The sequence below is a fragment of the Terrapene carolina genome, unplaced genomic scaffold (genome assembly GCF_002925995.2).
Source record: "Terrapene carolina triunguis isolate 2854851 unplaced genomic scaffold, T_m_triunguis-2.0 Scaffold97, whole genome shotgun sequence".
Lineage (NCBI taxonomy): Eukaryota > Metazoa > Chordata > Testudines > Emydidae > Terrapene > Terrapene triunguis.
Genome location: NW_020664448.1, coordinates 13,218,147 through 13,242,343, shown reverse-complemented (window position 1 = coordinate 13,242,343; position 24,197 = coordinate 13,218,147). Strand labels below are relative to the sequence as shown.

General features: G+C 41.7%; 1 protein-coding gene and 1 long non-coding RNA gene across 3 annotated transcripts in view; one reads left to right on the top strand and one right to left on the bottom strand.

Moving 5' to 3' along the window:
- Positions 1-22,898, bottom strand: part of LOC112117311 (N-acetylated-alpha-linked acidic dipeptidase 2-like) — a 46,270-nt gene extending 23,372 nt beyond the window's left edge. Inside the window, 11 exon segments of the mRNA XM_026651649.1 lie at positions 1,818-1,914; positions 2,391-2,510; positions 3,344-3,429; positions 7,415-7,513; positions 8,112-8,205; positions 8,873-9,059; positions 9,825-9,950; positions 13,698-13,799; positions 16,666-16,852; positions 20,628-20,739; positions 22,640-22,898. Of these exon segments, the coding sequence (XP_026507434.1) occupies positions 1,818-1,914; positions 2,391-2,510; positions 3,344-3,429; positions 7,415-7,513; positions 8,112-8,205; positions 8,873-9,059; positions 9,825-9,950; positions 13,698-13,799; positions 16,666-16,852; positions 20,628-20,739; positions 22,640-22,721 (1,292 nt within the window). The 5' untranslated portion in view covers positions 22,722-22,898.
- The window catches only part of LOC113406480, a 41,030-nt gene that overhangs the window by 11,663 nt on the left and 5,170 nt on the right, over positions 1-24,197 (top strand). For both annotated transcript variants that reach the window (XR_003369780.2, XR_003369781.1), the window contains exons 3-4: positions 21,033-21,155; positions 23,543-23,817. This is a non-coding gene — a long non-coding RNA (uncharacterized LOC113406480). The remainder of the gene's footprint in view (positions 1-21,032; positions 21,156-23,542; positions 23,818-24,197) is intronic.

Below are 24,197 nucleotides of genomic sequence, written 5' to 3'. Positions count from 1 at the left end.
ACTAGCCTCTTGATTTGAATGAATCACTTCATTTATGAACAGATGTTTCCATAACTAGGGGGCACTGATACATTTTCAGATATTGTGTTCACAACCCTCACCTAATGAGCAAAGGGTTAATTTTCCTCAAGACTTAGTGGATGAAAGATTGTCCAGGTAAATAACTGCAGAGGACCTTTAATGTGAGCATTGACTAGCATCTCTAGAGTCAGAGTCTAATCCAGGATTCAGAGGGAGGGAATAGATGGCACCAAAATGAAGCTAAAAGGCAATAAACTAGAGACACTGGGGCTAAAGTCTGAGAGGTTGTTAGGGTCCAGAGATTCAGTATGATTCTGCCATTGGGTGAACAATGGATAACTGGGTATTAAATTATCAAACCAAAAGTACCTTAGGACAATGATTCACAAAAAGAAATTCCATTATACTCCTGTAGAAACAGACATGCTTGATGAGAATTGGTGTTTTTTAAACGTTTTACATTCACTGGAGCTCAGTCCTGTTAGCTATGAGTTTTTATGCTTCTTACTACTGGAGTTTAGTTGGGATGAATATTTACTCCACAAAGTTTAGTTTTCCTCAAGTCAACCGGTGTTACACTTTAATTTTGGTTTTCTTGTTAGTGACCAAACTTCCTCTGCATTAAGCAGAATGGGCAGGCAAGTCTATTTCAGTTGTATATTGGAGAATATACTTGTGAGAGAAGTTCAAGGGCAGTGGGAACCTCAAATTTGCCATCAAGCAGGAAAACAGGATTCCTTTGGACATTAGGAATAAACATTTTCCATTTTCATTTGTCACAGTATTTTGTAGTTTTTGGTTTTGTTCCAATGTCAGCGCAGGGGGAGGGACTTAGAAGATAACCCCTGGAGGTCCCTGCCAGCCGTACATTTCTATGATTCTATGAATGTAGGCACATGAATTTAAATGCTATACAGCAGCATAAAATATAATATAGGTTTTTTTAATGAAAAGTTATTTTGAAACAAAAAAAAAAATCAAAATGTCTCTAAACAAATTGTTTCAAAATGAAATTTCATCAAAATCAAAATTTTCCCTGCCCATCGTTTTTGATTTCAACAAACCAACATTTTCCAATGGAGAAAATTTTCCACTCTAATTTTAACCTCGGTTTGTCAGTGAGTTAAGATAAATTTTGATTAAGTCCTACATTTCTTAGTAGGGGTGACCAATCCACTTGCAGCATAAGAACTGAGGCCCAGATTACCTCACTCATCGTGAACCCCCATGAAGAGAGAAGTGGGAGGAAAACTCCATAGATTCCCCTCTCTGATGGAGAGATATGGGGAAACTCAGAGTCAGGCGGTCAGGGCTCCCACAACTGAATTAGCCATGGGTCCAGCACCCAAACCTCTGGGACCCACAGGAGGCAAAAGCCATCCACAAAAAGATGTCTGGCCCCTCTGACTCTCAATTTGTGGAGGCCATTTTGTTGGTTGAAGAAACAGATTTTCAAGCAGGACAGCAACTTACCATACTCTTCCTTAGTGTATTTGATTCAAAGCCGACAGTCCTGTAGTTTTTAAATCTTATGAGGAGCTAGTGCACGCAGACCATCATTATTAGTTAGTTAGCATTTATATTAGGGTAGTGTCCAGGAGCTCCCATTAAGATCCTGCTGTGCTGCAAACAACTGCACCCCGATCCTACAAAGGGCTCTGTATAGACAGATCCCCCTGAATATGCATGGAGCTCCATTAATTTAAATGGGGTCTGTCCACATAGACTCCATAGCAGGATGAGGGCCATATAGGCAGACATAGGCCCACACATCTTCATCAGTCATGCTTTTGTACTATTCTTTATTTACCTCAGCCCATTCTGTGGAACCTAATAGTCCAAATTCTTCTGCATCCCAGCTAGCAAAAATAATAGTTCTTTTAGGTCTCCAACCTGTAATCACACAGTTAAATTTGACTTAAAGAGAAAAATTCTATTAGAATTCTGAGTCACTTAAATAAAAATTAGTACATCATGGAAAATGATGTATAATATGTATCAGTGAAAATTTGTCACCCCAAATTCTGCAGATCAGCACATCCACTGCAATATTTTTATTGTAAAGGCAAAAATCTCCGAGCACATAACGTTATACAGGCAAGGAGAGCAGAAATTCAACCAACTCACATCATATGTGATGTTAAGCTCATTGCAGATATGTATGTTTAGGAGCTCCCCCAGTTCCTCACTCACATGCATGTGCACACACATATAAGAAGCTGCAATACCTATTATGTGAAATTCAACCCTATGCAGAGGGAAAACAAAGTCTATGCATTTGCTTATTGGTAAATTCCACTTAATTTCTCAAAATAGTGTTTTTCATAGACCTTGTGTTTCACCTTCTCCATTTACAATGAATAAGTTACCTTCCATCATCATTTTGCCGAAACTCCGAGCAACTTCTTGAAGAACAGCTGCGCCAGTGGTTGGATCAATCCCACCAAATACCCAGGAGTCTCTGTGTCCTCCCAGAATAATATATCTGTCTGGAAACAAAGATACAGAATCAGTCTTTAATTCAGAATACACTTGGGGTACCTATAATCCAGTCTTTCCCTTTAACCTCATTCCCCACCTTCCCAAACCACAATGAAAACTAATTTCATTGTTTTTAAAAAGCCCAGCCTATCAGCCCTACTGATCTTGTTGCAGTTTACAATCTGACACAAAAATGTTTTTTTAATTCCCCCCCCCAGTTTACAACCTTTGTACCTACATAGACTTGTTTTAAGAATCTTTTCATCCCTTATCTTGGAACCACTGTTAGAATAAAATTACCTGGATCTGTCTGCTCAATGATGATTTGAGCAATTTTAGACTCTGTGATCTTGAGATGGAACCCAGATACAGAATTCAAATCAGAACACAAAATCAAATACCAACCACCCCAAAGTTTGTGTCCAGGGTTTCAATTTAAGCCACTATAAAGATACAAGCAGCTGAGAAATGTGGATCTAGACCTTGGTTCATATCTTGAATCTCCAAAGTTCAGGATGTTGTGGGATCCAGTACTTTGTTCAGCTCATGACTAGTCCATTATACTTTGTGTTGCACTAGAATATGCTGGTGTAAGACTGTATGAATGATGTGCTAGAGACCCTATAGAAAATGAGATGTCTCGCGCAAGCCTGTCCCAGTGAGCTGTTTATTGTAGCATTCTCATCTGTGTACCACTTACAGATCTCTTGGGGGAACATTGTGATGGGAGGGACAAGATGACCTAGTAAGTCTTTTCCAGTTCCAAATTTTATCTGATTATCTCTGAAAAGTTAAACCTCATGCCACCTAAGAACATCTTCACCAAATGCAAAAAGGTCACCTGGTTCCTCCGCTCCACTGATAGTGCCAATAACATTGTAAATTCGTGTTATTTTGTTGTGAGTGTGGACATGCATTCTGACCTTTCTGAAACACAAGCAAAATGAAGTAGTTATCCATGACTTGAGGAGGCATTTACTAGGGTTGGAACAGTGATAGATGAACCAATTTTAAACATGTTTTACAAACACAGTTAGAACAAGCCCGTGTACTTCTGCAATAGCCATTTAAACACCGTAGTGGAATGAGGTTGGATTAGCACCCACAAAAGGGTTGGGTTGTAGAGGGGATGAATTGTATTTTAGTTCCCCAAAATAAATGGAGTTTTTGCAGAGAGGAATGAATAAGGCCAAGGTAAGAAAAAATGTGTTTAGATATTTACGATTCTCTTGATGGCGAAATTTAAGAAAGTTAATTAAAGGACTAGTTACCATGGTCAAACTATCAAGAAAACACTGATTGAAACTTAAACTATAAAAGTTGAGAATACAGTCCATGTGTACAATTTTATCTTTAAAGCTTTAAGATTATAATCCAGCAACACTGGTCAACCAATTCCCAGCGACTTGCTATTTGACCTTGGCTAACATCTCAACTTCCCCATCTGTATAACAGGAATAATGAAACCTTATCTCTAGAATAAACTGTTTTACAATCTATGAATGAAATTACTTATACATGGCAAATGATTATCATTTTACAGGATCTATACCAGGGCTGTGCTAGTTCCTTATTTTTATTTGAAACTGAAGGATGACAAGAAAAATTCCACCAAACACATGAATTCCTAGACTTTCAAAGTTCTTTATGAAATTTGTTACAATGGTTTCAAAGGGAGTCATGCCAATAATATCTCCTTGCAATACTTTTAAGATGGGGTAGATTAACAGCAGGCCAACAGATCACACTAAAAACAAAAAGTAATAACTGAACGTATATTAAATTTTGACCCAAATGATTGGACAATATTTAATAAGGGAATATGTTTTTAAAAATCTCATAAGAACTTGCTTCTTTCCTTTGTAGAAATATGATGCGTAAGTCTGATTAAATGGTAACTGGAGAAACAGTCATTAAAATTGCATGAAACAACTGAACGGTGAAAACCTTTGAATAAATTGAGTATTTCTCCAAGAACATTAAGACAGCAGATCAAAGTGATCAAGCTTTGCCAGACCATTAAAAAAATCATTCATCTATTAGGAACTCTGTAAAAGACAGGGAATGTTCAGTCCTCTCTCTCTTTGTGAAACAAAACACACATTTGTCTGCCCTGGGCAAAAATCCAACAGGGTCTCATTTGAAGTTATTTTCTCAATGGTAAAGCTCTCTAGCTGTCAAAACCAATACCTTCTTCAGCACAACTAATGGATTTTTGCCCAGAAGGGAAGCTAAGCCCAAGGCCTTGAGCCTGCAAAGAGTTAAACATGTAATAATCCCACTGGACTAAAGAGGACTACTCCCATCCATAAAGTTTACTCTGGTGCACAAGTGCTTGCAGGATCAGTGCCCTGAGCTTGTAGTATAGTGAAACCATGGGAGCTTTTCCAAGAACTGACTAAAAAGGACACTGTCAAGTAGGTTAGGATGTCAAAAATCCTATGAATAAGTAAGTCCTCAAGAAATGTGATTAGCAACCTAATACATGTTCTGTTCATTTTAATATTGGTTTTTCTCTCATTATACAGTTTATTGCTCTCCAGTGTGCTCAAAACATTTTGGATCAGATCCTCAAAGGTATTTAGGTGCCTAACTCCCACTGATTTCAATGGGAGGTAAGTGCCTAAATATCTTATGGATCTAGGCCTTTGTCCCTCTAGCAGGGGTACTACTCCCTTAAGGAACAGTCTGGCGCTTATAGCTGAAGCAAGTCTGGGTATATTCCAGGCTCCCTCTGCCCTAACCTGGGCTATTTAAACAGGAGGAGGAAACTAGAAGGCATGCAGCTTCAGAGAGCGGAAATGATATAGCTAATGAAATATTACTGTTAACTGATTTGACACACTTGGGTGTAAGCACAGTAATAGCATGGACCCAGTGCATGTAGGGATATTAGGCACTGAGCTGGCAGACAAAGTGGCAAAAAATGCTGTCAAACACCAGTAAGTTGATTTGGCAATCCCTTTAAGAAAACTGGAATTTAAAAATCTAATTAAAAATGAGTTTAAGAGAGGAATGGCAGGAAATACGGGAAAAGAAATGGAGGGGAAAAGATTCCATGAAATATTCCCAAGAGTTGAAAATGCTGATATACTCCACGGCCCTGAGAGAAAGAGCAAAGTGGCTCTATTTAGAACTTTAACTGGCCATTGTGGCTTAGCTAGTAATTGGTTTCTAACAAACATAAAGATGGATTATGTGGGATATGCAAGATCCAGAAAACAACTGATTATCTCCTTTGGGAGTGTGAAGAGTGTATCATCAAAAGGGGGTATTTATATGAAAAACTTAGAGGCCTTAAAGTCAAAATTCTCACTGCAATGCCTAGTAAGAGCATCAGGAAAATAAAGCCCTATTAAAAAATAAAGCAATATTCTTGAATTAGCTGTGATGTCCAGTGCTTGGCAGTCATAGACTCAACAAGTGAGTCTGCTTTGTCATAAAACGTAAGGGGAAGGAGGAGGAGGAGGCATGCAGATTACAATGGTTGGTGGTCTTTCTCTCAGGATCTTGGGGACTAGCATGACCAGGCCCCGAGACTTTATTTGCTGACTCAGTTCAGGAGCTCTGAACCAGGGCCCCGCAGTAAGGGCCCTTATGAACTTTGTTAAGACTGATCCTTCCCTGAGACCTTCTTAAAGGGGACATTTGTTTTATTACTTTGTTTTGGCTTCCCCTTGCTTGGATCCTTTACAGTCCCCTTTATCTCAAGTGTCAAATTTGTTCTGTCGACATTTTTGTTTGCATGTTTTCTAAATCTTCAGTAAGTTTTAACACACGCATGAAAAAAATCCAATTAAGACTTCAATTTTTTAAATTTGAACATGTCCTTGCAGTGTTGGAAAAAGCACATCATTATGCCCTCCTGTTCATGATCTTTCAAACCACGTCCTGTCCCACTGGCAATGGAGTACTGTCCCTTTGTCAGTCAATGACAGCCACTGCTTACATGGCACATTACCATAGTAATGCATTTTTTAGCTTCATTTAATGCAGTTTAGTGGCTGGAAGCTAGGAGGAGGAAGCATCACCATGTGACCAGAGCAGCTCTGTGCAGACTATCAGCTCCTTGGCCCATAGTTTGTGACCCTCTCTGCCAGTGCCAGAGAGCCAAAAAATGAAATTGACCAGTTTTGTTTCACTATACAAGCTGAGTGAAGCATAAAGAGCAAACACAATATTGCAAACCCCGAGCATTCAAAAATATGAGTCACAGCCCCAAAAATATGAGCAGATTTTTAAAAGTAATATGTTTTGGGTTCTTTTTATTTCCCTTCTTGGGTTCACATTTCCAAGATTTTCTTTGCAACCAGAAAGGCTAGAAACTTTGGAGAGCAGCTGATCTCTGGGCCCCAGCCACGCCCATACTCCATAGCTTTAACTCCAAGGAATTCTCATAGAAGGCTTCCATGGGACTAGGGAAAAGGTGAAGGCAAGAGACCCACTGCAGAAGTTGTGCTCTGCTCTTCCACCACCATAGATTACCAATTTGTCACCTTGGTCTTCAGAAACAGAAGGGAAGAAAAGAGCCCAGAAAGAGAAAGGTTTTAAACATTTACTTTTCACTTGACAGTGGAAAAAAGTTAATAAAAAGGCTAGTTACTGTTGACCAATGCTAAATTTTGAAAGTGTCAAGAAAATGTAATACAAGAGCTGAGAAGGGAGATATACATGGCCTCGTTCAATGCCTGTTGAAGTCAATGGCAGTGTTCCCATTGTCACTGAGCAGGCCCATTGTTTTAACATTTTATCTTTAAACCCTAAAGATCCTCATCCAATCATACTGCCTATTTCAGAAGGAAGTTAGTTTCTCCTCTAAGCTCCAAGATGTAATATTTCTCAGAATCCTACTCTGAAAGGTTGTGTTTGGTTTTGCGGTGTTCAATAAATAGGCAAAAGTGCTCAAACAGACCTTATAGAATAGCTGCCTGCAAATCCAGGCCCAATGTTGTAAGACACATTGAGGTTTCCCCTCCAGCTATTGTCTGGTGCTGCAGGTCCTCCCAGGATGCTGTTAAGTGAAAACCAAGACAAACACAGTTGGCCAATTTGCTAACAGTAGAAGTCTCCCCAGTGGAACAGCACACCTGAAAATGAGTGTGAGGAAGGATTACAAAGCTCTAAAAGATTGTGTTGCACAAACTGTATGTGCAACCATTTACTGTTTGTTAAGAGGGCCCGTAAATTAGCATAAACTCTATTAAAGTGCTTAGAAATTTCGTAAGCTAAAATGAGCGTTGAGTTAAAGCAGAGAAACTAATAAAATAAATTCCTGGTCTTATCTCTCTTCTGTGGCACATCTAGAGAATACACTTGTGCTCCACTTTGTTTTTCAGTAAAAGACTATGAAGTGGGTTCTAGCCCACGAAAGCTTATGCCCAAATAAATGTGTTAGTCTCTAAGGTGCCACAAGGACTCCTCGTTGTTTTCAGAGCCAACAGCGGTTTGTATTTCTGTAGCATATGTTGCTACTATTATGTGTGTCTGCGTGTAACACACAAAAGCAATAAAAAAGGGCATCAGTTTTACTATCTTTTAATGCAAAAAAGGCTTTTTGCAGTGTGCACACGAATACCGAAGCCAAGTACAAAGGATTGAAGCTTACCTACCGTAATAATATTTCTGCATCATGATATCCAATGGGATGAACTGGGATTTTGGGAATTCCCACTCCCTCATCAACTTCAGACCTGAAGGTGTATTCTGAGAAACCAAGAATATATTGGAATATCAAATTTTGCTGTCCTCATCAGCTTGCCTTTTAAGTTGAGTTGTTTTTGTAACAATGAAGAGTCCCACAGTCACATCTAGGATCAATGTATACTGATCCCTACAGTCATCCAGCATCTTGTCACACATCAGGGATTAGTCCCACTGACTCCAGTGGCTACTGCTAGTTTTAATGCAGAACTTTCACTCCATATAAACAGAAGTTTGCAGTGTTTTTCTACCTGGCATTTATGATCAGCAAAGAAATATACATCCAAGCAAGGTTATTACTCCTCTATGATGGTAGGCTATAATCCAGTTTCAACTAGTCCTCTTGAGAAACATAGTTCCTTGCAAATCTCAATAAATCCTAACTCATATCTACTGCCTGGCCTATCCACATCTTGATTTACAAGTGCTATAAAGCTTGGATCATATGCAGAGAGATATTGGCTGGCAACTGTTTTTGCTTGAGAAAGGCCAGTTGGAATGATGTGCAGATAGAACCTGCTCCACACTAGGAAAATAAACTCTTGTTGGAAATTCTCTTAAACAGCAAGTCTTTTTGCATGGGTACGAAACACAGTTTAATTGCTAGTGACAAGACCCTTTTCGATACCAGCAAGTGTCAGATGTTTAGAGCTACAAATCTGTCACTCACCTTTTGCTGGATAACCTGGCGTGAGAGGATCTCCTGCCCCATTCAGATTTAACACATTCCCACGCTGGACTCCACCTCCAGGAAGGTTCCAGCCATTTGGATAAGGATCTACTCCAGGGGCGCAGTAGTCAGCAGGGTCTGAATACAGAATAATGCCTTTGGCTCCAGCTAATATGGCATTTTTAACCTGCAAAATTATATGTTTTAAGAAATGTCAAAATGTTTGTATTTGGCTAAGGGCTCTGCAACACGCCACCAATTGGGAGACACTTCAGAACTCTCATGTGGCAGAGCTGGAATCATTGACCCAAGGGAAGTGTATGTCAAAGTGCAGCATGACCTCAAGCACTGGGCATAAGACTGAATCAGGAGAACCAGGTTCTGTTCCCAGCATAGCCAGATTTGCTGTATGACCTTAGACAAGTTATTTAACCTCTGTGACTCAGTTTCTCCAGCTGTCAAAATGGGATAATGACACCTACCTCTTGAAAATGCTTTGAGATCTATGGCTGAAAAAGGCAGTAGTGTTTACTGGTTGTATGGGCTATTAAATCCCCTAAACTAAACTCTTGCAAGCCCCTTCTGAGAAGTTTGCATTCATCTCAGTCAAAGTTTCAGTACTCCAATACAGCCATCTCACTTTACTGTTTTGCAAGTCCCTGTTAATACACATGATAAGCATACATGATTTTTGGATCAGAACTGGCTCCCGGCACTCACATGTTCTGGTTTACAGTAAAATAAAGAATAAAATTTCTCTTTGGAAGGAACTTCTGGCTTCTGAAGCAAGGGTTTAATGCTTAATCTGGCCCGCACTGACATCAATAGCAACACTCCTATTGATGCCAATGTAAGGAGCCTCAGACCTTTAATTTACTAATCTAATTATGATTTGAGAGAGAGAGAAACAAACAAATGAACAACAACAACAAAACAACCCCACAACACTCACTTTGTTTCCTCTGAAGATTTTCCCATATCTGGCAATGACAATCTTTCCAGTACAATTAATTCCGATCTCTCGCTCTAGTTTGAAAAAATCTTCTGTGCGGCCATAGTTCACGTACACCAGATCTGCCTATCCAAGGAAGAAAGAAGGCTAGAAACTAAAAATTATACGGTCATAACTGTTATAAAATATCTGTTTTGAGAATCATGCAACTTTATTTATTGAACATCTGTTATATAGTACCCAATATTTGCAGTTCTACAGGCTTGATCCGGCTCCCAGTGAAATTAATGGCAAAACTCTCCCAAATTATTTTTTTAGAAAGGCTTGTTTTATTGATGAACTCTCTATATAATCCCATGTTTAGAAGCATCCTCATTATCTGATGTTGAAAACTACAACACTGGATTGTTCTTCTGGCAAAGCATGTGCGAGCTGTTTATGGCATGAGTAAAGAAAAGAGCGCTATTCCTAACATGTGGCTGCACAATAGGTAGAATCATAGAATCATAGAATATCAGGGTTGGAAGGGACCTCAGGAGGTCATCTAGTCCAACCCCCTGCTCAAAGCAGGACCAATTCCCAACTAAATCATCCCAGCCAGGGCTTTGTCAAGCCGGGTCTTAAAAACCTCCAAGGAAGGAGACTCCACCACCTCCCTAGGTAACGCATTCCAGTGCTTCACCACCCTCCTAGTGAAATAGTGTTTCCTAATATCCAACCTAGACCTCCCCCACTGCAACTTGAGACCATTGCTCCTTGTTCTGTCATCTGCCACCATTGAGAACAGCCGAGTTCCATCCTCTTTGGAACCCCCCTTCAGGTAGTTGTAGGCTGCTATCAAATCCCCCCTCATTCTTCTTTTCTGGAGACTAAACAATCCCAGTTCCCTCAGCCTCTCCTCATAAGTCATGCGCTCCAGACCCCTAATCATTTTTGTTGCCCTCCGCTATACTCTTTCCAATTTTTCCACATCCTTCTTGTAGTGTGGGGCCCAAAACTGGACACAGTACTCCAGATGAGGCCTCACCAATGTCGAATAAAGGGGAACGATCACGTCCCTCGATCTGCTGGCAATGCCCCTACTTATACAGCCCAAAATGCCGTTAGCCTTCCTGGCAACAAGAGCACACTGTTGACTCATATCCAGCTTCTCGTCCACTGTGACCCGTAGGTCCTTTTCTTCAGAACTGCTACCTAGCCATTCGGTCCCTAGTCTGTAGCTGTGCATGGGATTCTTCCGTCCTAAGTGCAGGACTCTGCACTTACCCCTGTTGAACCTCATCAGGTTTCTTTTGGCCCAATCCTCTAATTTGTCTAGGTCCCTCTGTATCTGATCCCTACCCTCTAGTGTATCTACCACGCCTCCTAGTTTAGTGTCATCGGCAAACTTGCTGAGAGTGCAGTCCAAACCATCCTCCAGATCATTAATAAAGATATTAAACAAAACCGGCCCCAGGAGCGACCCTTGGGGCACTCCGCTTGAAACTGGCTGCCAACTAGACATGGAGCCATTGATCACTACCCGTTGAGCCCGACGATCTAGCCAGCTTTCTATCCACCTTACAGTCCATTCATGCAGCCCATACTTCTTTAACTTGGCGGCAAGAATACTGTGGGAGACCGTATCAAAAGCTTTGCTAAAGTCAAGGAATAACACATCCACTGCTTTCCCCTCATCCATAGAGCCAGTTATCTCATCATAGAAGGCAATTAGGTTAGTCAGGCACGACTTCCCTTTGGTGAATCCATGCTGACTGTTCCTGATCACTTTCCTTTCCTCTAAGTGCTTCATAATTGATTCCTTGAGGACCTGCTCCATGATTTTTCCAGGTACTGAGGTGAGGCTGACTGGCCTGTAGTTCCCCGGATCCTCCTTCTTCCCTTTTTTAAAGATGGGCACTATATTAGCCTTTTTCCAGTCATCCGGGACCTCCCCCAATCGCCATGAGTTTTCAAAAATAATAGCTAATGGCTCTGCAATCTCATCCGCCAACTCCTTTAGCACCCTCGGATGCAGCGCATCCAGCCCCATGGACTTGTGCACGTCCAGTTTTTCTAAATAGTCCCGAACCACTTCTTTCTCCACAGAGGGCTGGTCACCTTCTCCCCATATTGTGCTGCCCAGTGCAGCAGTCTGGGAGCTGACCTTGTTTGTGAAGACAGAGGCAAAAAAATCATTGAGTACATTAGCTTTTTCCACATCCTCGGTCACTAGGTTGCCTCCCTCATTCAGTAAGGGGCCCACACTTTCCTTGACTTTCTTCTTGTTGCTAACATACCTGAAGAAACCCTTCTTGTTACTCTTAACATCTCTTGCTAGCTGCAACTCCAAGTGTGATTTGGCCTTCCTGATTTCACTCCTGCATGCCTGAGCAATATTTTTATACTCCTCCCTGGTCATTTGTCCAATCTTCCACTTCTTGTAAGCTTCTTTTTTGCGTTTAAGATCAGCAAGGATTTCACTGTTTAGCCAAGCTGGTCGCCTGCCATATTTACTATTCTTTCTACACATAGGGATGGTTTGTTCCTGCAACCGCAATAAGGATTCTTTAAAATACAGCCAGCTCTCCTGGACCCCTTTGCCCTTCATGTTATTCTCCCAGGGGATCCTGCCCATCAGTTCCCTGAGGGAGTCAAAGTCTGCTTTTCTGAAGTCCAGGGTCTGTATTCTGCTGCTCTCCTTTCTTCCTTGTGTCAGGATCCTGAACTCGACCGTCTCATGGTCACTGCCTCCCAGGTTCCCATCCACTTTTGCTTCCTCTACTAATTCTTCCCTGTTTGTGAACAGCAGGTCAAGAAAAGCTCTGCCCCTAGTTGGTTCCTCCAGCACTTGCACCAGGAAATTGTCCCCTACACTTTCCAAAAACTTCCTGGATTGTCTGTGCACCGCTGTATTGCTCTCCCAGCAGATATCAGGGTGATTAAAGTCTCCCATGAGAACCAGGGCCTGCGATCTAGCAACTTCTGCTAGTTGCCAGAAGAAAGCCTCGTCCACCTCATCCCCCTGGTCTGGTGGTCTATAGCAGACTCCGACCACGACATCACCCTTGTTGCTCACACTTCTCAACTTTATCCAGAGACACTCAGGTTTTTCTGCAGTTTCATACCGGAGCTCTGAGCAGTCATACTCCTCTCTTACATACAACGCAACTCCCCCACCTTTTCTGCCCTGCCTGTCCTTCCTGAACAGTTTATATCCATCCATGATAGTACTCCAGTCATGTGAGTTATCCCACCAAGTCTCTGTTATTCCAATCACATCATAGTTCCCTGACTGTGCCAGGACTTCCAGCTCTCCCTGCTTGTTTCCCAGGCTTCTTGCATTTGTGTATAGGCACTTAAGATAACTCATTGATTGTCCCTTAGACTTCCTATTTTACTTATTTTTGCCCACTCATGTGATGTGACGTGTGGTGAATGTTGTCTGGAATTATCCATCATAGAAGAATCAATCAGATTAACTTTAGAGAGTGTGATCTTTCAGAACTTCAGATTTATAACAAACAAGAAGGTTTACTCTTAATGATGAAAGCAGATAAACTTCAGACTACTTCCCCCCACCCCATCTCTTAGGTTTCCCCATTAGAAGGAACCATATAAGCCTTAACCTCTCCCTGAAGTATCTTTCTAACTAGAAATAGTAATATCTGATTTAAACAATTTTAGAGCATTTTTGTTAAATGGGTAACTTCTAGACTTTACTCTGTCCAGTACATACTGTCGCCATCCCTTAGGCTATAGCATAATGAACTTCAGTATTGTCACCTGAGATCACTGCAAAAATATGTTAAGAAGTCAGAACAATACAGGAAAGGTAACTCTTTCCCAAAATATGATTTCAACCATCAGGACCCATAAGAATTGTTTTCATACCTCTGGCACTCCTTGAGCTGAAAAAGCATTATATGGTGGCAGCACACCAGTAATGTTTTCATATCCCTGAGGGGGCGTCTCAAACAACGATGTATTGAAAATCTACCGAAAGACCCAAGAAGAACAAACAAACAGTTACTTTAGTAAAAGCTTTGGGTCAGATTCTTCCTCTGGGTAAGCTCAGTGAAGTCTTGGCACAATTCTGTGCACTAAATTTAGTTATTAAGAACAGTGTGCCATTTTATATAAAAAAAATTATCAAAAAAAGAAATCATGTATAACAAAGTGAGAGAGGGATACATAGTTAGAACTTCATAACTGAACAAGAGGAGGAAGACAGGCAGACAGATAGATAGATATTTGTGTGGGTGTAAGGTTTAATGAATCACTACCGGAATCAAAACAGAGGAATAACTGAAGAGTGCTGAAAAGGGGTGATAATTATAGACACCTAGTTTGTCCCTATTATTATGGAGACTTTTTGTAATTTAGTGGTTACTCCTACTTAAGACTATTGCTCCTTTCCTACTACTTCAGTAGATGATCTACTCTCTGATTAGGTACAGTACCTTTTGTTACGACCCAAAATGGTCCCATATCTTTAGTGCTCATGCCACTCTTACTCACACAGTAAGATACTACTCAATGTGAGTCAGGGTGGCAGGATGAGCTTTTATTTTGGATCTGATCATTATTATGTAAAATAAAATCAATAAACACTTACAAATAATAACTAATATTACAAGGGGTTCGGTGAAGATTTTATTTAAATAAAACAAACAAACAAACAAGTACAGGAATTTATCAGGATGAATTTTTTGGGGACTGGTTGTCCACTTGGCAGAACAGTGGGGTTTGCATGTGCACATACTAAGGTTGCAGAGTCAAGCACTGAAAAGTTAGGAAATGCTAGATAACATGTGATCATGTAATTAAAGTCTGTATCATAATACATATGCATTAGGGGGCTGAATTAAGGATACACAGGCAATCTTAATTCTGGTATTTCCTAATTTTTCAGTGCTTGACTCTCCAACCATAATAATGTTCTTTTAATGTATTTTTTGTGTGTGTAATTTCATAGCTTGGAGGTGATAGTGCTCCAATGGGCATACACTGTCCTGACCATTCACCCCAAACTTCACCCCTTCTGCCCCTCACCCTATACCTGTCCTAGTCCTGCCTCTTCCCCATCCAGGCACCTCATCCCAGTCCCATTCTCCTCACCTAGCCAGTCCCAGTTTCCACTCTGAAGGTTTCTCATTTCAATCCCCATTTCCATGCCAGCCACTTCTAGTCTCCCCCCTTTGGACTTTCCATCCCAGTCTCCCTACACTCCCAGTCTTCCCTTCCCTAATTATCCCAGTCTCCTTGCCCAGTGCTTCTCCCACACCCTGGTTCCTTGTTTATGCTGTCTTAGAATCATAGAATATCTGGGTTGGAAGGGACCTCAGGAGGTCATCTAGTCCAACCCCCTGCTCAAAGCAGACAGATTTTTGCCCCCGATCCCTAAATGGCCCCCTCAAGGATTGAACTCACAACCCTGGGCTTAGCAGGCCAATGCTCAAACCACTGAGCTATCCCACCTCACTTGTTACCACTCCCAGTCTTCCGCACCAGCAGCTCCCCATCTCAGTCACCCCCCACCTTAGCTCCTAGTTCCAATTTTCTCCACCCCCACAGGCTCCTTTTCCCAATCTCCTCTCCCTGCCCTAGTCTGGCTCTTGTCCTCTCTGCATTCCATTCAAGTGGCTTTCTTTTTTCCACTGTTGGGATATCAGCAGAGGGACCCCTGTGAGCACAGGGGGGACAGCTGCCCTACTCTCAGTCCCGGTGCCCAGACTGCAGCAGCCCAGAGTCCTGGAAACTCCTGCTCAGCCCTAGACTGGAGCATGCTCAGTGCATACAGAATCTTAAGGGAATTAGCTCTACCAAGTAGCTACTGATCATGTGCAAACCCCAGTTCTTCAGAGGTTTACAACTTGACCAAATGTGGATAGATTTTTCACAGGGATAACAAAAGGTACATCCCTGACACAAAGGCAACCTCCCTGCCAAATTCCAAGTCTCTGCTCCAAAGCACAGGGGCTACAGAGCTTCTTAGATAAAAGGTCATCAGAATTTAACATGGGCAAAACAATATATTTTCCCCTAACCTCATTCTCAGAAACAGCTGTACTTGTTTGGCTGAAATTTAAAAAAAAAAAAAAAATTCAGCATAAGGCAGACACCCGGCATGGTAAATTTCAAATGGTTACAGTTTGGTAATGGCGTAAGTGACTGAAAAGATCCTAGAATGGGAAGTGTTGGGCAACCTTAATAATGGCAGTACTACGTGCCTCTCCTATAACAAATAAATTGGATAAACTAAGTTTTCACTTCATTTGCACGGTTACTTGATATTTCATATTCTTTCCAAAATCTTAATTCTAGATGACTGATGTTGCCCCTGCATTGTACTATTGCATTCTGCAGAGAAGGTAGGCATGTAATGCATTCATGCATCATTACGTCTACTTCAGTGAACTAGGCACTTTGAGGGGGAGATCCAGAAGGAAATAAAAACAAACAAACAAACATATGGAGTTGTCAAAACTGTACCTAAAAAGCAGTGAAATATTGGTATTCGATCTTGGGGTGGGGATGGCTTTGCCATACACAAAACTTGCCTTGTGCTTGGTTTGCTGCACAGCGAAACAAGGAGGGTGCAATAAACCAGTAGATTCCTTTTGTGTGTTTGTAAGATGTAAGCAATCCCCACTGATCTGTCCTGGCAGAAATTATTTCTAAATATTAGTCCAAGAAATTGGGTGACATAACCCAGCAGCAATGAATTTTCCTTTTTAAGATAGAGGCTTTTCATCAGATTATAAAACACAATGAAGATGCACAGGTGTGAGTGGGGGCAGAACCTGACCCCGTTTCTTTAAAGAGCTCTTCTACATACAGTTGACTAAAATAAAATCACCTCATTCCCTTGATCATCAATAATTGAGACATAGTTGGGCTGAGTTTCATTTGGGTAGGAAAGGAGGACATCATAATGAACCAGCTCTGCTGAATCCAATCCAAATTCCTTCCACTGGGCTTGAATTTGCTTAGCAAGGTGAAGGTTCTGTTCTGTTCCTGCCAGGTGAGGAAACTTTGTAAACGAACTAAAATAAAACAAAGTCATGGGTAAGGAGAGAGTTCAGAAAAGCATTTGACAGATGAGTCCAAGTAGCCTAATCTTCATAACACATGAAAGAAGTAAATTGTTATGGTTAAGTCCCTTAGATGAAACGTTGAATGGTACAACAACATAGTTACCAAAGCCTGAGGCAGGATAACATGCAAAGAGATCCTTCCTGAGGCCCTAAAATAAATCAGCTTAGCTTTTCACTCTGAGTAACTGCCACAGGGGTTAGAGCACTCTCCTGAGAAGGGAGAGACAGCCTGCTCAAATCCGTTCTCCCCTTCTGGCACAGAGGAGGGAATTGAACCTGGGTCTCCCATATCCCGGGCAAGTGCTCTAATCACTGGGATAAAAGTTATAAGGTGGGTCACTCCGCCACCTGCCAGATTTTGAATGGGGAGGCAGCCACTAATCACACCAACCAGATTAGGCTCTGCATGCAAATTAGGTGGACGAATGCATGTGTTCCCCCATTTGTGAATTGCTCTAAGGCTTAGGTGGGAGACAGTTGGCCGAATGCCTAGAGGGAGGCAACAGCGTGCATGCCTAGAGGCAGAAACTTAGGCACAGAGTGAATTTAGATGCCTACAGGTTTAGGTAGCAGGTTTGTGGATCACTGTGGAGACAAAACTGGGATTTAGGCACCTAAATCCAACATATAGGTGCCTAAATCTGGGATTTGGGTGCCTAAATACCTTTATGGATCTGGGGTTATAATTCCCAAACAAAAAACACAAATAAAATAAGTTACATATCGGTAATTTAGGGTTATCCTCCCAGTTAGGAGAATGTAAAGTAAATAGGGTAGAGACTAAATAATAATAATTTGGTCTTGCTTTTAGTTTAAACAGGCTAAATAAGCAAGTAAGGGAATATAAGTGAAAGCACAAGGCTGCACCACCCTCACCTTACTTTCCCCCCCGACCCCGACCCTCTGCAGCTGGTAGCCTTGAAGATAACAGGGCTAATCAAGCAAGGGGTTGCAATGGTTACCAAGTAGCTGGAGGGGAGGGGAGGGAAGGGTGTAAGGAGGGCATGCAGAGTCTGCAAGAGAGTAACCATGACCAAAAGAAACACCGCTCCTTACCCCTCCCATCAGGTACAAAAGAAGTGGTCTTATCGACCTCAGACTCAGGACCTCCCAGAACGGAACATGACCATATATTGGTAGGGGTGGTACCAGGGGAGGGGCACTACAAGTATAATTAAGTTTGCCAAGAAAAGGGGGGAGGAGAGGAAGCGCCGTTGGCGTGCAAAGCTAGGGGTTAGGAGAAGAACGGGGTTCTATCAGTGTATAGAACTGTAGTTGTGGGAGGGAAAAACGAAAACTCTATTGGCATATAAAGATAGCCCGACTGATGTGAAGGGTTTCGGAATATGTTTGCTTGTTTAGCCCCAATAAACCCACCAAATTGTCTGCAAACTGGACTCTGAACTGTTATTTTCCAGCAAACTGTGTTTGGGAACTGAGAGGGAGGAGGGAGCTGGACCCCTGCCAATATTCCACCCCCCCCCCCAAATAAAGCCAGAAACTTCGACGTCAAAATTAAACGTAAAAGAAATCCAAAAATGTTAAGGTATAGAAATGCACCTAAACAGCCTTAATTTAGCCCCCTAATGGCTCCATGCAATAACCGTACAATTATGGATGCTGCATATTAATTATTTTGGTCCCATACTAAAATGATTTTTAAAGATACATATGAAGTGAACCTTAATGTTTTTTCTTGTGGTCTCACTCTCCTCCTTAGAGCAGTGATCAAATGGGTGCACAGTTAAGGTTATGTGATGTGGGAGGTATTACTTGTACCTCTGTATTTCCTGGCTTTTTGATGTTGAAGTTTTGCTTTTTCCACCCTGTGGGGACAGATTTAATAGCTTGAGGGAACGAGAGTGTGATGTGGAAGCCTTAATCTTGTATTTCTTTTACAACACCATTAACATAGTCTTTGGATAGTGAATTAATGTAAAAATTTCTGCAGTTCCTGCTTTATAGTTTGATTTAGCAAAAATGTACAGAAGATGTTCTGGCATCATGAAAACAAGCAGACTAGATACTGATAATTCCCTGTGGCCCAGAGATTTCAGCATAATTACTGAGAAATTTCACACTGTTTTCAGTGTGTACGTGTCCTAGACTTTTGTATGCTCTCTCTCTCTCTTTCTCAACTCTCTAATTTATTGTGAGCACCAAAAAACAAAACAAGGTCTATGTACTTTATTGGCTCTAATTCATGTTAGAAGTGAAAGCACTTAGGTTTAAAATAAATAAAATAAAATAAAATAGAAATCAAATTAGTCATGAGTTGTTTGGTGTCCTAGATGCATCCTCACACTCTCAAATGCTGAATATTAACATACGTTAGTAACCAACGTTGATTTATGTTATCTTTTGGGGATATTTTTGATTACATTATCCAAAAGTAAACACGTGCAAGAGTCATTGTTTTCATTTCCAGTGAAATACATGACAGAAGTAAAGGCTCCTGATGTGTTTTTTACTTTTCATACAACAAACTTAGTATGAAGGAACCACATAGCACAGTGGGGTCCAAATAATCCAGTTTACTAACTATGCACAACATGCAAGATCTAGTTACACATGCCCCAGCAAGGGTGTTGTGTCCTGGTTCGCTTCTGAAACATGGAAGACACTGAGGGCCACTAGAGGGCTCACACACCATTTAAAGGGATACTATCCAATTCCTGGTTTCAGAGTAGCAGCCGTGTTAGTCTGTATCCGCAAAAAGAACAGGAGTACTTGTGGCACCTTAGAGACTAACAAATTTATTAGAGCATAAGCTTTCGTGCATCCGAAGAAGTGGGTTGTAGCCCACGAAAGCTTATGCTCTAATAAATTTGTTAGTCTCTAAGGTGCCACAAGTACTCCTGTTCTTTATCCAATTCCTGTACACTAGAGAGTACTTGTATAGGCAGTTCAACTGCATTCTTTTCCCCTCCCATGGTTAATATATTCCTACAGGATGAATTGCTTTCTACTTTACCCCAGCTAATTGGGTCACTGGGTGCTGAGATACAGAGATTAATGAATCACTAGCTATATTATTTATCATGTAATAGCTGTCCATCTGCAACACATAAAACATTTTTCTTTTCTAAGGTATCTGTTTGAGACTAAAGCAAAGTTCTTTATTGATGTTAGGACTTAAATAATGTAAGATTCAGGGGGGAAATGTTATACTAGCTGGAGTTCGGATAATGGAAAGGCTTTTGTATAAAAAACAGAGAGCTTACAGAACTGAATAGATAACCTTAATAAAAGCAACATAACTAACAGCATGAATTTTTTAATGAGAAAATCATATTGTTCAAACCATAGATTTTTCAATGGTCTGGATGTAGATATGTTTTGTCTACACAGTCTTGCAACTCTATGTATACCTTTAACATCTACATTTATATAACAAATATATTACAAAAAACTAACTTGTGTAAATAGAAATATTTTATATATATCTCACACCCTCTACTTCTCAAGCTTTATCAGTCTATTTTGGGGAAAGGACACTTTGGAGTACAATAATTTCTAAAAAGTCAACTTGGAAAAAAACATTAAAATGAGAGCATGTGTTTTATTACTTTTCTCAACATTGTGCACAAACCCATGTAATCCCAAAATATAAAAGATATCATAAAAACACAGCCAACAAATGCTCTTCCATGGGGCTAATGTTACAACTTATGGCTTTTGTGGCTGATATAATTATTTGAAAACCAAAAAGGATAAAGCTTACCGTAGAAACTGCTTGATGTTTTCTGCTTTCATTTCAGCCACAAGTTTCTGTCTCACATTTTGATAGGCATCTGCTGAGCTAGTTGTTTTTTTAGTGGGTTTCATTAACCAGCCTGAAAAATATCATTAAAGCCTGATACTTACCAACCCCTACAATGCTCAAGTATTTGTGCATATGGTTAACTTTAAACACAAGTAATCCCATTAAAGTCAATGGAACTATTCACATGCTTACATTTTAGCAGATTCCTAAGTGTTTGCTGGACAGTGGCCCAAAATATAAAAGGAACTACAAAGTAAAATGTTTATTGTTACTGGATCATGATGAAGTGACAGGTCACTCCTGTATTTATATGAGCACACATTGATAAATATAGAATACCATTTAACCAGATTCTTCTGTTAGCATTTTTAGACCTGTAACTTGAATGCAGTTCACAATGAGAGGAGAATCAGACCCATCATATTCACAGTGAACATTCACTGAACAGTGAGAGGGACTGACCCCTACCTGAATGAATCTGCTCAGGTATTTAACGTGAAGCATGTGCATGAGCATTTTCAGGATGAAAGCCTAGGATTCCATGACCTCCCGCCAGCCCCATAATAGTTATTAGGTGTTCAGGGGAGGAGGGAGGAGAGGGGGAAAGTTAAAAGTGTTTTCAAATACTGCAACAGAGAGTCCTGTGACACCTTTAAGACTAACAGATGTATTGGAGTATACGCTTTCGTGGGTGAATACCCACTTCGTCAGACGCAAGTGGGTATTCACCCACGAAAGCTTATGCTCCAATACATCTGTTAGTCTTAAAGGTGCCACAGGACTCTCTGTTGCTTTTGACAGATCCAGACTAACACGGCTACCTCTCTGATACTTCAAATACTGCATTGTCAAATACTGTCATTCCTTGCAAATTTTTGTGGTGTTGCTCCTCTGTAGCAGAAAACCCACATAAACAGGGAAAATGACTTCAATGAAAATGGCAATCCACAGCAGTGATGTCAAGTGCACAATGGAAAACTGAAAGAGACTCTTTCTCTCTAGCATCTTTCAGTAATAGTAGTCTTAAGTGTGTTCTGTAAAAAAGTTTCTTTTGAAAAAGGGCAGAAGTGTTGGGTTTGCTTGTTTGTTTGAGATTAACCACATTCTTTTAATGTTTAGCCTGATTAGTTTTAAGCATTTTTAGGCCCTATTTTGCAAGTGACTGTACAGTCAGACCTCTGCATCCACGCAAAGCCCCATTGGAGTAAATGGGGCTCCCAGAGGAGTGCAGCAACCCACCTGTGAGCTGCCAATTGACAGTCCCTTATTTCAAAACCCAAAGGTCCTGAGTTACTCTGCCCTTAAACTCTATGATGGCAGCTAATGGAAGCCACATCCCCACCTTTTACAATAAAACAAGGAGGAAAAGCACAACCCTCTAATTTCCAAACTATTTTTCTTGAATCATCCTTGCTAAGAAGCTGCCAGTTCACTCAGCCACTTTGGTGATACACACACACACACACACACACACACACACACACATATCATGCAGGTGGCTGGGAATGGAAGGAAAAGACAACCTTTTTTGAAACCCTCTAAGGAAGGTGATTATTTAGGAAGCCTCTAACAAGCAGTAAAACCCCCCTGGTCGGGTGCTATTCTTAACCTTCACACACACACAGGGTAGGCAGGTTTAAAGTGCAGACCTGGTCAATGTTTGGGAGATGGAAATAATAAAGGGGACTGTGTCTGGTGGAGGATGGTGTGCGGAGTGGTGGTATGTCTATAGAATAGTACCTGGGGAGTTGGGTGTGGAGGAGGGCTGGGTGCCTAGGAGGTTGTGTGCCTGTGGGGGAGAAAGGGGTGCATGTATTTGAAGAGGGAGAGGTGAAGGAGACCATGTACTGGGGTGGGGGAGATAGGTAGGGGTGTGTGTGTGTGTAAATCCCCGGTTCAATCCCTGCCTGAGCTCTGGGGTCCCACCTACTCTGTCTCCTCGTCCCCCGGCCGGGAGGATCCGTACTCACCTCCCAGGAAGCCCAGCAGGAAGAGGGCCAGCAGCAGGGCGCAGCCCAGCCCCGTGCGCAGCGCGCCCTGCCTCCCGCCCATGGCTCCAGCCCAGGCACAGCGCGGGGCCAGGACCCCTCTCCGCCTCCGCCGGGTCTCCCTTCTCCCCGCGAGTGGCGCCCTGGCGGAGCGCAGCGCGAACCCATGTGTGCTGTGTCACGCTGCGGGCAGCAGCCCGCTGGGCCCTTCCCCTTTGGCAGGGAGCAGCGCCGCGGGTCCCTCCTTGTTCCCGCGGGCCTGAGCGGAGCGTGCCAAGCGAGGCCGAGCGGCGGGGAGCAGCTGCTCCACCAGAGGAGGCACTAGGAGGAAAATCTTGTGTTTGCTTTGGGGGCTGTTTCTGTTATAAGGCTTAGCAGCGCCTTTTATCCCAGACCCTCAATCTGCTCCCCACCAGCGGGGAAGTAATCGCCCCCGTTTTACAGGTGGGGAAACTGAGGCACGGCGAGATGAAATGATGCCCAAGGTTAGACTGTTGTCAGTGGCGATGCAACTTGGGTCTCCTAAATCTCTGCCCCTGGTTCCTTGTAAGACTTTGGGGCAAATTTTATCCCAGTAAGGACATTTAAGATAAAACAAGTGTTTTTCTTTTACACCCACAGACCAGAAAATAGTAGCAAGAAAATATCTATTTAAAATGTACCCAGAGCGACACAAAGGATATCAGTTGTTCTGAAGGACAATTTGTGAAAACGCTCTCTCCTGCTTTTATTTAAAAGTTACTCTTTCTATATTCATTTGCCATTTGCTATGGTAGAATGGGCTGCAATAGGAGATTAGGTTGATGAAGTATATGTGGGAAGGGAAGAAAAGGCTGGAAAAGCATGAAGGACTGTTGCTGATTCTTTATTGTTATTTATTGTCAGGTTGATAACAGGCGCAGTGATGAATAGTTGGACCAGCTCTAAATACAACTGAGTTCCACTGTCTCTGGGAATTTTTACAAAACTCATCCAATTAAGCTGATTGTGAAACCAAAAGTTGCAAAATTGTTGCCCATAATCAGCAGCCTTGTATGCCTTACCTGATTGATTCTAAAGGCTCTTACAGCCAAATCTTGCAGTTCTTACTTAGCCAAGTAAGTACTCCTAAGTACAACATGCTGTCAGACAGGCCCAGGGATTCAGACATCTTACCTAAGGTAAGTGGACAAGTTGCTAATCAATCGCACATTTTCCCTTTAAAGCTTATTAGGACCCTGATCCTGAAGGTGGACTCCTAGAGCCTCACTGAAACCAAGGGGCACAAAGACCTGTCCACATTGGATCCAATTATAGGATTAGGTTATAGGTTAAAGTTGAAGGTGTGAAAGCTTCCTGGGGGCCCCTGGACACGACCTCAGCTCTCCTTTAACCACCACACAGAAAGGATGATCCCAGTAAGGAACGCTAAAATAAATGGCTGTGCTCCACGTAGCACTCCTTCCTCAAACACAGGCAGCTGAGCTGAAGACATTCAAAAACAAGTGGACGATCTGGTTAATGTTTAGATCACTTCCCAAGGACTCGGCAGTGGCTTTTC